At 41.5% G+C, this 17,137-nt stretch overlaps 1 protein-coding gene across 1 annotated transcript in view; it reads left to right on the top strand.

Moving 5' to 3' along the window:
* Positions 1-17,137, top strand: part of LOC138302077 (mucin-5AC-like) — a 263,254-nt gene that overhangs the window by 106,741 nt on the left and 139,376 nt on the right. The window contains exon 3 of the mRNA XM_069242465.1: positions 13,895-13,931. Within this exon, the coding sequence (XP_069098566.1) occupies positions 13,895-13,931 (37 nt within the window). The remainder of the gene's footprint in view (positions 1-13,894; positions 13,932-17,137) is intronic.

Genomic DNA, 17,137 nt, shown 5'->3' with positions numbered 1-17,137 from the left:
CACAGCAAGTCCTCTTTTCTGGTGATGATCTTTCTATTTTTTGGGTAATTCTCATTATTTCCCTAGTGTTCACGCAGCACTTTAGTTTCATATTAGAAAACAGGGATGGGTGGGAAGGCTCTCTCTTTTAGGTTTACCCATGGAGGTGCCTGAAATGGGTCAGTAAGAGATAATGGTGAAATTCCCCTTGTAATATAAATGCCTACTTTCAGAATTGTGGAAGTTGACTCCTTATTTCTTTGGCAGCCTGTAATTTGTTGAGGGCCATGCATGAATGTTGTCTTGACCATACAAATCACTGTTAACTTCCGTTCAGGTCATTATAAAATTATCACGGGTGACAGAGGGAGCACTGACAGTTGAACAATATTATGGGTGTTGCCATCATTTTAGTGTTGTATGGAAGACCTTTACCAAGACAGTCTCAAAGGTGGGCATCCATCTAGTGCAGCAACGATGTTCTCATACATTAATTTGAGGTTGTATTATAGGGTTTTAACAACGTACTGCTTGAGGTGAATATTTGATTGATGTGGCATTTCGATTTAGTCCAGATTTGGAAATGTCCTCCTTGCAGCAAGATAAATTGACTGGAATGAATGATCCCAGACCTATCCTGGCAGAAAGGGTCACATACTTCAATGCTCTACTGAAATATTTGAAGCATATTTAGCACACTCTGCAAGTCAGAAAGAGTTATTTTGTGAGAGTTTGATGGTTATGTATTAGTGGGATAACAGTTGGGTGACAGCTATTAAGTAGTGTAGGGGTATGATGACTGCATACATTAATGCTAACAAGAACGCTTATTTTTAAGATTATCATGCATGCTTCCACTGACATCCATAACACTCCCTACAAACCTCTAACCTCTAATATCACAACCTGCACTCCAAAACCTCCACATTGATTGGAAAAATGTTGACTTACTAACTCTTCTCTACCCCAAGTCACTAACTAGGATGAAATGCTGTGAAGAAAACCTGGAAGAAATATTTTTGTGTGTGTGGGTGGGAGTAGGGAGTCATAAGGAAAGAGTAAGTATCAGCAGCACATCCCCAAGATAACCCTAAAGAATTTGGCCGCTAATCCCAGTTAGAGGTCGCCCAGGGAGGTGCAGGGACATAGGACCTTGCTGCGATAAAAAGGCATGCAAAGCCTGGTGGTCCTCAGAAGGAACAGGCAAGCCATGGCAAAGGCATGCCTGCCTCTCCAAGAGCGCTGGACTCTAGAGACAGTCTGGACTCCAGAGACAGTCTGCAAGAAACACATTTAATTATACCCTAAGCACAGCCCCAACTTGACCTTCACTCATTTCACATACACAGGAATCTGCAGGCAATACTCTCAGAATCAGCAGAAAAACTCATCCGCCGTTCAATGTTCGCATTCAAAGGGTTAAAGTTGAAAAGAGCCCTATTTAGGAGTCAAGAGAATTAATGTATGCTATATGTAAGGTAAAGAAACAATTCCTGGTGTCAGAGTTCAGTTAGACGTCCTAAATGGAACGATTTGGACAGAGTAACACTTGTAAATGGGTGTGATAAGTAAACAATGATTTATTTTCCAGCAGCTGACAGTCTTTCTAGAGAGACTCCTGTGCACAACCTTCAGGGACTAGGTTGATGAGGAGATGAGCAGCATCACCTCATGGGGACTGTGTTAGGGATGTCCAAAGCATGAATAAGCAGGTAAGACCTAAGCTTATTAAGAACACTGGAAAACAGCAAAAGATCATTATTGACTGTAGTCATGATTTTCCATGGGGCTTCCCAGTTACCCTCCACCCAGAAGTCTCCAATTTTACTATATCCAGCGCGCTCCCACTTTTTCACCGTGATTTTGTTAAGCTGTGTCCCTGAACCTAGTGAAATCTGTGAGAGTGGGGTGTGAAAATGTACAGAGGGAATTGAATATTTTCTAGCGAAGTCCACTCTTCTCTTAAAAAACCATTTTAGAATTTTTTAACGCACTTTTTTAGGTGATTTGGTCAAAAGGGCTGTGTTCCGGATATTATGCTGTTGGCATATAAGTACACGAAAATCACAAAAAAACTTGGGCCCGTATTTATACTCCGTTTGCGCCGAATTTGCGTCGTTTTTTTCGACGCAAATTCGGCGCAAAACTAACGCCATATTTATACTTTGGCGTTAGACGCGTCTAGCGCCAAAGTATGAAGAAAGAGCGTCATTTTTTTGCGTGAACGCCTTCCTTGCGTTAATGAGATGCAAGGAAGGCGTTCCCGTCTAAAAAAATGACGGCGACGCAAATGCGTTGTATTTATACTCCCGGGCAAAAATCACGCCCAGGAGGTGGCGGGTCAAAAAAACCCGCATTTGCGCCTGAATTTAACGCCTGGGTCAGGGTAGGCGTTAAGGGACCTGTGGGCTCAGAATGAGCCCACAGGTGCCCTCCCCTGCCCCCAGGGACATCCCCTGCCCACCCCAGGAGGACACCCAAGGATGGAGGGACCCATCCCAGTGAAGTACAGGTAAGTTCAGGTAAGTATCATTTTTTTTCTTTTTCTTTTTTTTTTTTGTGGCATAGGGGGGCCTTATTTGTGCCCCCCTACATGCCACTATGCCCAATGACCATGCCCAGGGGACACAAGTCCCCTGGGCATGGCCATTGTGCAAGGGGGCATGACTCCTGTCTTTACTAAGACAGGAGTCATGAAATGGCGTCTGGGCGTCGAAAAAATGGCGCAAATCGGGTTAAGACGATTTTTTAGCGTCAACCTGACTTGCGCCATTTTAAGACGCCCTAACGTCATTTTTTCCCAACGCCGGCGCTGCCTGGTCTACGTGGTTTTTTTCCACGCACACCAGGCAGCGCCGGTCTGATTGCGCCGTCTAACGCCATTCCATAAATACGGCGCCCGCATGGCGCTTCAGAATGGCGTTAGACGGCGCAAAATTTTTTGACGCTAAACTGCGTTAGCGCAGTTTAGCGTCAAAAAGTATAAATATGGGCCTTGGAGCCCACGGAGGATTCCAACTTAAAGCTGGCATAATAGTGTGCAAAGAAAGCATAATAATAATCTTTGAAATTGGGTAAGGCCAGTCCCCCCTTCTCCTTATCGGCATACAGTATGATCTTTTGCTGGTCAGATCCTACAATATACTGATGAGGGTTTTTAAAGACTTAGATGTTAATTCTATCATTAATACCCAACCACTGGTATACGAATTAGTTACTCCTTCGCGTGCAAGGAATTCAGGGGCATGGAGAAGGCTCTTGGCAGAAAGGTTTAAAGTGGATTTGGGGTTAAGAGTTCAGAAGAAATGGGTTAGTCAGGAGGGCATATTGCTCTCAAGTGAATACTGGGAGACTATCAACCGCCTAAATTTCTCTGCATTACGAGGGGCTAATTGGCATAGAATGATATTTTTCAGCAAATGGCTGCTATATCGAACCCCGCAAGCCCTATCCCGTATGGGGATCGGCCACCCAAATACGTGTTTTCGGTGCAAGGAAACAGGGGCAGCTGGTTGGATACATACGATAGCGACATGTAAATGTATACAGAGATATTGGGAAGAGGTCTTTGCAATGTTATCATCCATAGTTTTGGTTCCCATATCTCCGAGTGTTCGCCTGTTCAGTCTGGGCTATGAGCCCGAGGCAAGACTCTCCCCTCAGCTGGAGAAGCTCGTATTTATAGCCACGGCGGTGGCTAGGTCACTGTTGCTGAGAAACTGGCGGTCTGAAGTGTCTCCTACTAGTCAAGGATGGTACAATAAAATGATCCAAGTCAGACTTCAGGAGATGAGATATTCTAGGAGAATAGGCATTGTCAAAAAGCTCTCTCTAATTTGGGGAAATAATTTTTTGGATAAGTCTGACTGATTCTTCTTTTTTTTTCTTTTTTTTCTCGTTTTACTCTTTGAAAGTGACAATGTATCCTATTTTGTACTGAGGGAAAAAAATAATAATAAAAAGAAATTTAAAAAGAACACTGGAAAACAATGCACCAGTTCCCCTTCTAGAAGAAGGTCTCAGAAATTGTTTACGGGCTGAACATTTTGAACTGGACAGGAAGGCAAGTCTTTTGAGACAAAATCTACACTACAGCAAATCAGAGCAAGTACCATAGTAGTTAGGTGATATAGTTTAGGGGATAAATAGCAGCAGCTGGAAGCCAAAGTTCCTCGCAACGTCTCTGAGTTGTATGGTTCCTACTAGTTAGTTCTCACCTACCGACCCCCGCATATGTTGTTTTCTTCCAACCCTCTAAACCTTTCTTGTCCTCCTAACTACTCATCTCACATGGTTATGTGGAGTTTCTTCTGCAGTACCTACCGATCAGGTTCTCTTCTGGGTGTTAGTGGCTTCATGCTGTGCTTCGCTGGTGACAGTTTTCCACATCCCTAAGATTCAATCTTCATTGTACTATGGTTCCATGTTGCTTCATTGTATCTCTGAAGGTCTTCCTTTAAGCCAACTGTATGGTTACAGTAATCACCGGTGAAACATTCAGTAAGAGAATTGCTTTGTAAACATGGTTACTGTGAATAATTCTGAAAGCTAGTTTTGCTACAGGTGCCTTTGCCTATCCTGAAGAGGTACATAGCAATTAGCAAATTTGTTATACAAACTCGCTTCTGTGCCAGAGATTCTCCTTGCTAAGAGATGAGAGAGTAGTAGAAGATAAGCATTGACCAGAGGGTCAAACAGTATCTATAGCAGTCTCCTGTCTTTCCATCCCTCCCTTAACCCATTATCCTTGGGGAAGGATTGTGCAATAGCTGTTGTTTCTGGGCCTCATCATTTTTTCTCTACATGTGGAGGATTGGTAGATTAACAGCCAAAGACATTCACCCTGAAGACACATACCTGACAGTTTGTGAGGACTTATCTTTTTTGGACTCTGATGTTAAGCCATCAAAGGTTAGGGCAGTAAGTATTGCACAAGAAAGGTTGTTTCTGCTTCACAAACTGATCAAATTAGGTATTCAAAGAGAAGAACAAAACAGAAGCTGTTCCCTTTCCATGAGGCCACTATCCACTGCCGCTAACACTAGTACCTCAGCTGTAGTAATTCCTGCACTCCACTATTTTATGTCATTTGAAGGCATGGCTTCTCAAGAAAGATACATGGGGAATCATTTGAAATTCCAATCTTTTATGGTAAAATGCTGTTTGCATTTGTAAACTGACTGCCAGATTTTGTGCAGGATTCCATGATGATTGACCTTTGGTTAATGATAACAGTTTTGTGCTTTAAATTGTTATTACCTTTTAGGAACAATTTTTAAAATTATTTTATAGAAGACAAACAAACCATGTCTGATTACTGATCTTGAGACATTAATCAATCAGCATTTGAAAAGCGCAGTAATGTCACCCCTAGGGATATCTGGGCGCTGAGGCTGCCAGGTCTCTGTCAAACAGATAGGTCTTGAGTTTCTTTCTCAAGTCTGCCATGGAGGTTGCTGTTACAAGTCTTGGCAGTGATGTAGAAAAAGGAGCGGCCCAACTGCAGCTATGACTCTTGAGCAAGGGCAAGAGAGGAGGGGCACAGGTGTCTCGAGGGTAGATGGAAGTTCAGTTGATGGTTGATGTAGGACAGTCCTTGATTGTGTAGGTTTGTAGGCCTGCTTCACAATCTTGAACTGGCATCTCTTCTGGATGGGGAGCCAATGGAGGTTTCTGAATTGGTTTGTGATGTGGGTATATTTGGGGAAGTCAAGGATGAGCCTGGCTGCCACATTCTGTATGGTCTGGAGTCTTTTGAGCAACTGGAAGGAGATGTCTGTGTAGAGAGCGTTGCCATCATCGAGACAGCTGGTGATGAGGGTCTGGGTGGTGCTTTTCTGGTGTTGACTGGGATCCAGCTGAAGATTTTGAGGAGCACGCAAAAAGTGTGGAAGCAGGAGGAGGCAACTGTGTTGACTTGTCATTTCATGGTCAGTTTGTTGTCAATGGTGATGCCTAGGTTGAGAGCATGGTTTGTAGGTGTAGGTCCTAGTAATGCTGGCCACCAGCTGTGGTCCCAAGTGGAGGAGCTATTCCCTAAGATCAGTACTTCAGTCTTGTCAGAGTTGAGTTTGAGGCAGTTGTCTCTCATCCAGTTGGCTTTTTTGGTCATGGTGTCGCAGAAGTTGGTTTTAACGTTGGAGGGGTCAACGGTGAGCAATAGGATTAGTTGAGTGTCGTCAGCATAGGAGATTATATTGAGTCCGTGGGATCTGATGATGCCTGCGAGGGGCGTCATGTAGGTGTTTATCATGGTGGGACTGAAGAAGGAACCTTGAAGTACACCACATAAGATGTCTTAGGGTTCGGAGATAAAGGGAGGCAGCCGGATGTTCTATGTGTGACCTGTAAGAAAAGAGGTGATCCATTTTAGGGCATTTTGCTGTATGTTGATGTTTTAGAGTCTGTCGATCATCTATTATATAAATAATTTCAGCATTTAAGAGCAGAAGTTCATTGTATGAATGATTCAGCAGCAGTTACCTTTTCCAATGTCTTACAAGTAAAGATAAAGGATGCGTTAGCCTAATGGCCAATCATCCTACAACTTGTGATACATAGAGCGTACTTTGCAGATTAATGTTGAATAATAGTGAAAAAGTAGTAAAACGGAATGGATGCCAAGGCATCAAATCATGGTTTAATTACCTTAAGAGCAAAGGCAAAAGTTGGATCATTAGGAATCATATCGGAGTAGACAGCTCCTCCCATGCCACTCCTTTAATGAAATTGAATTGAGTCAATTAATTAATAAAAACAGTGATAAAATCATAAGGGTAATCACATATGATGCAGTACATTCTGTTTTCGTCATTTAAATAGTAAAACAATTAATATCCTAAAATATCATTTGTCATCATAAAAGTTTTAAACTAATCCTGACCGGAAAAAAACAACAAAAAAAAAACATTAAATCAAATACTGACCAAACAAATCCTTCATAACCATTTATTTCACTGTAATCTGTTGTCATCTGTTCCACTAACGATCACAACAATATTGGAATAGACATCAACCACCAAGAAAATATGGATTACAAAAATACAAGAACACAAATATCGACTAAAAAATATTGCCGCATGAAAATGTCTAAAATAACCTAATATCTATAACACAAATAATAAATGTTGTCATCACTAAAAACATGTATAACACTACCCAAATAGAGAAAACAACAACAATATCAACCCTTTGTGAATCGGGCACTGCTAGTAAGAACAAGCTGCAACTTAAATTCCTGCTGCTCCTAAAAAATCCCAAGACATAAACATCCCAAAAAATGTACCAACAACACATAACAAGGAAACCTTCCTTATGCATGACAGCAGTAACAATTAGGGAAACATAATAATTTATGCAACAGAAAACAATCTGGTAAAATTAACACAAGGCAGCATGCGGATGATGGATGGCATATTTAAATCATCTCCGCCATCATTCACACAGATGTACACCATACTTGGTGACTGCTACAATACAAACATACATTTATACAGTATAATGCAAGCTTTTAAGATAGCTCATGGCCAGGAAGACCAGGAAATCCAACCAGTCACAGTTTCCTACGTATGTAACAAACCAATCAAGGAACATATTCCTTGACCTTAATAAATCATATAAAGAAAAATGTTGTATTCTTTCAGTTTTCTTACACAGACAATTTTACATCAACCAGTACAAATTTTAAAATTGATTTTATAACAACAAACACTGTATGATATATATGTTGATTGTCACATCACACAGTCTTTTAATTAGCAGTGTCAGCTATCCATTTTGATGTCGGCAGTCAATTTCTGTATTGATACCCATTTTTTTTATATGAGCAGCCTGATAGCCAATTTTGATGCAAGCAGCCAAAATGTGTTTTATAAGAAACCCCACTTCTTCAGGGCCAAAAAGTATTGAAAGTACTTCTCCCAAATATCTGTGTACAGGGTTAGGGTAACGTTGCACACCAATATAAGCTATGGTGGAGAAGGGTGTGTAAGAGAAGTAGATTTACTGTTACCATTCCATTCTAAGATAAACTGGGGAAAACGATGGACATTGAAGGGGTTAAATTCGCTAATCCCACTGCAATTTAACCTAAATTGGGGACACTCCAACCTAAGCTGCATTACATTCCCACTCCAATCTCACTCACATTGTGGAAGGTGTTGGCCTTTAACAGGTGTAGATTTACTATTCCCAAACCAAGCTAACCTACCTTAAGGAAAATCTTGGATCTTAGCAATGACAGATTTACTGTTCTAAATTACATTAGGGAAAGCACTCATTGACATGGTTAGATTCACTGTTCACACTCCAACCTAAGCTGCATTATATTCCCACTCCAATCTCACTCACATTGTGGAAGGTGTTGGACTTTCAGAGGGGTAGATTACATTGCTATAATGTACTAGACAGTGAAGGGTTTACACTTACTATTCTCAATACAATCTAAGTTACATTTGAGAAAGCATTTGACTTTAATGGGTCCATAAAACCTATCTCTAATCTAATAAAACCATAAATTAATCAATGTGAGAATTAGAAAACTTTTAAATAATCACTGATTTAATTGTATTTTAACAAAACTAAAATAATATAATTATAAATATCTAAATAGAATAATAAGTAACTGTACAAAAATAAAATAACACAAAATTAAAAAGTCAAAAAATAAAACAAATACAAAATGTACATTTTTTTTTTTTAAACATCACTACACACTTAATTGTCAATTTTACATAATAAAACATCAGCATTAAAAATAAGCAGGATTTCCATAAATAATTACATAGCATAGCATTTACATATCATTATCTAGGTGTTCCCAGTAATAATAAGTACAGAAACAGTGACCTATATTGTCTCATGTATATAATAATCAACATCTGCAACAAATATTTTCTTCTACGCATAAAAAAGAAAGCAAAAAAAATCAGGAAAGGCATAGTAGTTTGCATAGAAAATGTATGGCAGAGACAGGGTACAAACATCTGTGGTAACTCAAATGGTTAGGAAAAGTAGCAAGTTAGGTAGCAACCTCACTAGTATTAACAGATGTCTTATGAAAATACATTTTGAGGTCTTGAAAGGCCTAACTGTTGACTTTTCAATGATCTACTGACAATACAGATTCTCAAATATGAAACCTATGAACATATTTTTTAATTTTGTGTGAACTAAGCATCTACTCCCTCCCAATTTGTGTAAAGGTGCGATTCATGTAACTGATCTGCTTTTCAAACCTCAAACTTGTTTAAACATATCAGCCCAAATTGCTCTTGCACGTAAAACATTGACATCTATAATACCACATGGGCTAATTTAATCTTATTTTGCAAGGAAGGGATGTACAGTTCTTCACCAGTAAAAGTGGCTACTGATTAAGGTAAATAAATACACCTTCTAATTAATTGTTTCTTGTAATGCAGATGTGTACATAGATCTTGATAGCCCACTCCATGAACTGAAACGGGAATACTTTTCACTATGTGCTGTCAGCTACAATTTAAGTGAATTTGGGAATTTTATGGAGCACAGCTCTGCATGGGTCCATGTATTGTCAAAAGCAAGAATTCTGAAAGAGTCTGGTTGTTTTAGAAGCAAAGAGCTCAGTGAATCTTTGCATTATCAGGAGCGGAGCTTTGAGTGAATCTAGGAACAGTCGGAAGCAAAGACGACTGAGTGAAATTTCAAAGCCTAACAACTCACAATCTCAGGTATTTCTAATCAGATGTTTACCAGCATCACTCTGACTAAGGGTCTAATTATGAGTTTGGCGGACAGGAACACCCATCTGCCAAACTCCTGACAGGGTGGCTGCCGCTGTAGTGGCGACCACCCCGCTAGACCTATTACAAGTTTCCCGCTAGGCTGACGGACAGACACCGAGGTTTCCGCCATCAGCGCAGCGGGAAACTGGCGGAAGCATTGTCTCTGCTCAAAATCGAGCCAGCAGCAATGATGTCGCCTGCAGGGTGCACCAGCACCTTTGCAATGTTCCCTGTCTGCACAGTAGACAGGGAACATTGCGATGGTGCTGGTCAGTGGGACCCCTGCACTGCTCTTGCCAAGTGCATGGGCACTGCAGGGGCCCCCCCTGTGGCCCCCTGCAGCTGTATACTGCCAGCCTTTTCATGGTGGTAAAACCGCCATAAAGAGGCTGATGGAGAACGAGTTCGTAATCAGCAGGGCAGCGCTGCATGCAGCGCCGCCCTGGCTAATTGCGACCTCCATCCGTCTACACCCTATTGGTGTCACAGATTCCAGCAAAGACAGCAGATCCCTGCCGGTCTGACTACCAGGGTCTTAATGTGGTGGTTGGACTGTCACAGTTTGACTCTTGCTCTAGGCAAGGCTGCTGGTTTAAGGATGACAGTACTTATGTTTGTAGGCGACTATGCTAATCTTACAACAAGTCGCAACTGTCATCCCAACCCTCCAGGCTCACAGCACCTTACCAAAAACCCAGACAGTAAAAGGTGATTTGTGGCAGCCTTTACGCATGGACTCAAGAGTATGACATCTCAGGGAATGTGTCGTGGATAAACGGAGATTACCCCTTTCTCATATGAACAACATGTCTCAATCAAACACAAGCAATGAAGGAGATTCAGTAAAGTTTTCAATAGGTTTTATTTAACAAAACTGCAATCTATTATAAGTTGCACGGGCTGCAATGATTAGGATAATGAATAATGCGAGAAACAGAATTATAAAGGCAAGAGTCATTAATACAAAGACCCCCACCATCTTGCAATAACATAAAATGACATGTGATATGAAATATGTCCTAATACTTTAACGTCATATACCTAATCTCTAACCTAAAGAGAGCTAGGTGTGTTAAACCTTATCTGCCAATGCCATGTCCATGAGAAGAGCCCCCCCAACCCTCATTTCCTTGGAATGAGGTCTCTAGCTCAGACTCCATAGGGACACGAAGACTGGGTCAGTGTCAAGGCGACTTACAGCACCGTTAGCAGTAATGGCATCTGGTCGGAATCCCTCTGACTATCTGTCTAAGTGAGGTGCATTTATACATATCTGCTCGGACCCCTGAGGTAGGTCTGTTCCCAAATAATAGATAACAAGACATGTTTGGGACGGCAATTAATGTAAACAATTCCCTCGAAGGCGTGAAGAGGGAAAGTACCTAATTTGAACACCTACAGTTTGTTTATCTTTATCGCTTGATATTGATGCCTTAGCGCAGTGGCACTCATAACTTGAAACTAAAACATTGGCCTAACTAGAAACAAGGCAGTCATCTTAAAAGATATAATAAAATAAATGCGCTAAAACAGAGCAAACTAAGTAGGGTAAAAGCCACTAGGTGATGGGGGCAGGAGTCTGCAAGCCAAAGGCTAAGCTAACTCCTGTTTCCCTTTAGAACAAGATAGGATTCAGTAGAGGACCACCAGAGCAGAGGCGGTCCTGACCGCCATCTTGAGTCTGGCGGTCTCATGACCGCCAGCCTTGTAATGAGGCCCTAAAATTTGCCTTAAAAAAGACTGAAAAAGAAACATGAACATCCCCATTTGTCACATAAAGCTGAGGTCAACTGAAGCTTTCATCCTCTCTTTGCAACAAAGTTTTTTTTCCCTTAGAATGGTTGAAAGTGATTCTAGTACCAGACGTCCAGAGGATGATCTAGTCAAAAAGCAAACACTGTGTTTCCTCACTAACTTTAAGCAATGGCAGATAAACACACATTTCTGAATCCTGATGTCCTGTTAATGAAGAGCAGGATACCAAGCTGCAGGGATTGGGCACATTTAACTGGGCTGACTTAGGAACCTTTCTTCATCTTTGTGCAGTAGCCATATTATCTAAACTAGACAGACTTTATTAAAAATACTCTCACCACTAGAGCACAACCAAGTTAATATGTATATTATTAGGGGCCAGGCTTTAATTGAGTCGTGGTATCATTGGCACCTGAGATCTGAGTATGGATACTGTTGGGAGCAGACCGTAACGGGAAACTGCATATGATCAGAAGCAGAGCTCTCAATGAGTCTTTGTGGACAAATGGGAACAAGCTCTGAGAGACACTGGTCAGTATCAGAAACAAAGCTCTGAGGATGTCAAAGCTCCAGATTTAGGTACAGATGAACTCTAATTGAGCCCTAAGTCTCAATATCTTTGATTGAGTCTTGGTATTGTTATGCACACAGTTCTAAGCACGCCTGGTCATTTTCAGAAAGGGAGCTCTTAGTGACACTGCCTAGTGTTGGGAGCAGATCTCGGGGTGAGTCATTTAGGGGGTCATTCCGACCCTGGCGGTAAAACCCGCCAGGGCCGTGAATGACGGAAAGCACCGCCAACAGGCTGGCGGTGCTTTCCTGCCCATTCTGACCGCGGCGGTAAAGCCGCGGTCAGAAAAGGGGATCCGGCGGTTTTCCGCCGGATTACCCCTGGCAGGGCTGAACCTCCATGGCGGCGCTGCAAGCAGCGCCGCCATGGGGATTCCGACCCCCTTCCCGCCACCCTGTTTCTGGCGGTTTTTACCGCCAGGAACAGGATGGCGGGAACGGGTGTCGTGGGGCCCCTGCACTGCCCATGCCACTGGCATGGGCAGTGCAGGGGCCCCCTCACAGGGCCCCAGCATGATTTTCACTGTCTGCATAGCAGACAGTGAAAATCGCGACGGGTGCAACTGCACCCGTCGCACCCCTGCAACACCGCCGGCTCCATTCGGAGCCGGCCTCTGTGTTGCAGGGCCTTTCCCGTTGGGCCGGCTGGCGCTCCTTTGGCGGGCGCCCGCCGGCCCAGCGGGAAAGCCAGAATGGCCTCTGCGGTCTTTTGACCGCAGAGCGGCCAAATGGCGGTGACCGCATGGCAAGGAGATTTCTGAGTACAACCATTTTCAAAAGCAGAGCTCGAAGTGAGTAATGGTTCTGGGTATTATCAGTAGTAGAGCCCACTTGAATATTGGATTACAATACATTTTCAACATTTAGGTAAATCGCTAGAGGGCGCCTTGGCAGCGACACTAACTTAATTGGTTGTAGTAACATTTTAATTTTAATAGCGTCTCGTATGACAGGAAACATGCAACACAATGTGCTAATTAGGACATAAATTCTTCCTCCAACACAAACGGTGGATGGAGGAAGCGGATGCCCTGTATTTTCCTTTGGTGTTAAAGAATTGGGCAACACATTTCTTGATGAGGGTGGTTTTAAAGGAAACACATTTTAAGTGTCTTCCTTAGCACATCCGCCTCATTATCCATAACCAAATTTTGACTTATATTAGCTCGGTACATGTGACCTTATTGTGGGGTCCCTAGTAATCTCAGTTCAGCCAATAACAGGCTTTGCTGTGTGTTTGGGATGACAAAAGTTGTATAATGTCTTGGATCAGTGGTGTTTTACCCGGTCATTTCACCTGCTGAAAACAGGTGGCTTCTCCTGGTGAAATACCTGTGAAACATGAGGAAATAACTGGCAGTTTTTTTAGCTTACTTGGAACCTTTAGTAATTCTGTCCATAAGAATTAGCCTTGTCCTTGGTACCTGCAACTCCGGAGGGTACAGTTGCCGAGATGTTTACATAGAGCTCCAAATTTTACATCATTTCATAAAAGGCCCCAGTTTTCGAAAACTGCTCATCCTTTTTTCGGAGCAATCTATACAGTTTCGATTACAATGTCAGTGCATCCTAAAACTGATAATTTCCACCCCTTCCACACAATTCTGAAGACCAGATTGTTGATTTATATCCTTTCTTCTGAAAAGTCACTTTCTTATCTTGTACTGCATTATTTGGGTGTTTATTATTTCATAAAAATGCAATACTAAAATGTATGTCCTGCTGTCTTGGAAGGGAAATGTTGTGAGCTGTCCTTTAAATTAGGAGTTTGGAAGTATTCTACTCCTCTGTCATTCTACTAACACCTTCTTCTTTTTTCCTTGTAGTCCCTTGCCTTCTTCTTACTTGTGGTCTGCTGTGCAGGTAGGTGCTCCACATTCCTTCATGTACTTAGTTACTTAATGAGGTCTTACCTGCTTTTCCATGCTTACCACACTGTGCAAGTGTGAGTAAACATGTTGTAAATAGACTCATACTAAGGAGAAAATTGAGCAAATGGATAAGACAGATTATTTGCAGTGGCATAGCAAGGCTGCTATGGGCCTAACTATAGCAATGAAAATACCCCAACACTCCTGGTTGGGATGCAAATGACCACATGTATTGGATGAAAGGTGCCCCCCCCAGAGTCTTGTGTCCTAGTGTCACTGCACCTACTGAACAACCACATCTACATATATGGGATGAAGGTATGTAGGTCTTACAAAAGGGTCACGTTTAAATTAATTGTACTAACGGTGAAGAAGCAAGGAGGAACCCATATCCATCAGGAGTCTCATTACGAATGCACCAGTAACAGAAGTGTTAATCCTGCATCCTGGAAGTTAACAATACCGGGAATACCATAAACATCCAATGTTGTAGAATTAGTGGGAATTACAGATTGAACCATGAGGTTCACGAAGTAATGAGGAATTACTTTGGGGAATCAGTAATTCTCATTCCTCTGTTGTGTACCCCACAGATTTCAACTGCTTTTCGAGCCTACATCTCCAGGCAAAATATAAGAAGTCTGCAGAGTTTTTGTGAAACTTGTTATTTCCAATGGGACCGGTAACTCTTAAAAAAATGTTTTCATAACAAAAGATGCTGGTGCCCATAATTATATAGCATCATAAAGGAGTTGAAGACTGTCTCTTAAGAATGCTGGGAATATCATTGCCACTTCCATGTAATATGTCGAACCACACAAAAAAGTAACTAATTGTGGTATTGGGCCCAGAACTGTGCATTAAAAATAAAATTAGATTGCCTGGTCCTAGAACAAAATGCTAATGCTCTGAGAGCCAATAGCAGTTGGGGATACCCGACATATACTAAGGCCTGAAGCAGCACGCATTGGATCTATGCTGCGATAAATGAATTTGCTTTACAAGTTTTCCTACTCAGAAACATGAGACACCTTCACCTATATTTGTGGTATGATTCACATTAGCGAAGGAGAAGTGATATGAAAGATTTGTTGCAAAAACAATTGTAGGCCACAGTGGATCAACATAAACTCGTACCTACAGTTGGGGAAGCAGGATGCTGGTGTCCACATGTTGGCAGAGTGGATCCTGTAGCACCAAACTGTATAATAATATCTATGGGAGCTAGAGATGGACAATGCCCATTGGGCTGAATATATGATTTGCATTGTGTTGGTGTGAATGACACTGCAGGAAAATACCACCTGTACACAATGATTGATTTAAGGAATAATTGGACAAGAGAAATAGAGGCTCATTTACAAGCTGGTGAATGGTGTGCCACTCCACTCTATTTAGAGATCCCCTCCAGTGTGGCGGATATTTGTGCATTGTAAGGGGAGTTACCAATGTGGCAGTTGTCCCTTACAAGTTTATAGCGCCTATTAGGAAAACATTTCTGCTTAGAGAAAGAAAATTCTCAAAGAATGAGTTTGTTTTTTTCTAAGCAAAAAACAAATGGGCTCGACATGAAGGGAGTTTTCTCTCTACACGTCAGTTACCTTCTATGTTTTCTCTGCCTGCGATCACCATATATTTTTGGCAGACAAGGAAAGGGAAATTCAGTGACAGTGAGCCCGTTCTCAATAGGGTGGGGCAACTGTAATTGGGACCTGGCAGTACATATTGGATGGGCCAGTGGGTCAGAGGTTTACATTGGCAAAGCCTCCGTCATGTAAATCTAGTACTTCCGCCAACTATAAATAAGGCGGTGGAACCACAAGTTTGGTGGGGCAGCACCACCACTGATTTACAGCAGTGATCCATCTCTTCAAAACTCTAAATGACACTAATAGACCAAAAGGCCAAAATGTCTTCTCAATCCCTTGCCTGGTTTATTGTTTGAGTTTATTACAGTGAGTACGTTAAAGAAAACCATTACGCCTCACTCATAAATAAAATCCCAGTGCATTCTTTTTTTAGTAGTAATATTAAACAAGCTTTATTCCGTCAACATAACCATCAAAGCAAAAATCATAAACAGGTTAAGATCATGCATTAGATAAAAGAAGAAAATAATGAATAAATAAGTTAAAACATAGGGAAAATAAAATAAAAAAATCAGTCAACGATTACAATAAAATGTGAAACCTCCCACTCCTGTCCAAAGCATTCTTATTTACACACATTTAAATGTTTTTTTTTTTTTTTAAAGCAAGTACCTATATGCCAGGCGGCCACAAGGAATTTGCTAACCACAGAGATTACAATAATCGAGGTATCACTTTTCAAAATCCTTAATGCAGTACCACATTGTCTCATGCCCAGATTCCGGCAAACTGTACAGGTCCACTTACGCCGGGGGGTAATATATGCCGGGCACAAAAACATAAAATGTTCAACAGATTCAATACTTTCACAACAGACAGGACATAGATCAGATGTTAATGCTGGTCTCCAACTGCCGGTTAAGGACAGCAGTGGTAAACACCCAAGGCAAAAACGGCATACAAACTCTTCCCCAATAGATTGGGTATAAGATCTAACTGGGGATACCACTTGAAATCAAGGAATTGATTAGTCAGCCGACCATAGGATGTGCAAAGGGGGAGCTTATTTCTTACACAAGACCAATAAGTGTATTTCAGAAACGATTTATGGATCTTCTCTAAATTCTGTGGGTTCACCCAATAACTTTCAAGCCCCAAGGTACTAAACCATTTTGACACATACCTGAGCCATGGGATAGAAGCAGCTGCATTCAGTCTTTTTAAAAGATCAAGAAGGGAATCCCTGAATATAATAAAATCCCAGTGCATTCATGTCAATAATAAAAAGTCAAAAATATTGTAGGTAAAAAATATAAACATTAAGCAGCTATTAAGAGTTATTGTAATACTTGAAAGTACAAAAGCTGAAAGCAATGATTAATCACTGACAAGTAGTGCATTCTAACATAATAGTTGAACGTCAATTTGCAAAGGATATATCCGTACATTTTACCACTAGAGTACAATTAGCATGGTGTATTGATTTCTAAAAGAATTTGCAAACACTGAACTATATTCAGTTGAACAGCTGAGAAAATTGGTAAATAGTGGGGCGATGGTTCAAGGCTAGGTGACTCTTGATCCACCTCACTTCCTCCTTCAAGAAGGT

This window comes from Pleurodeles waltl, chromosome 6 (assembly GCF_031143425.1).
Source record: "Pleurodeles waltl isolate 20211129_DDA chromosome 6, aPleWal1.hap1.20221129, whole genome shotgun sequence".
Lineage (NCBI taxonomy): Eukaryota > Metazoa > Chordata > Amphibia > Caudata > Salamandridae > Pleurodeles > Pleurodeles waltl.
This window is presented reverse-complemented; position numbering and strand designations above follow the sequence as displayed.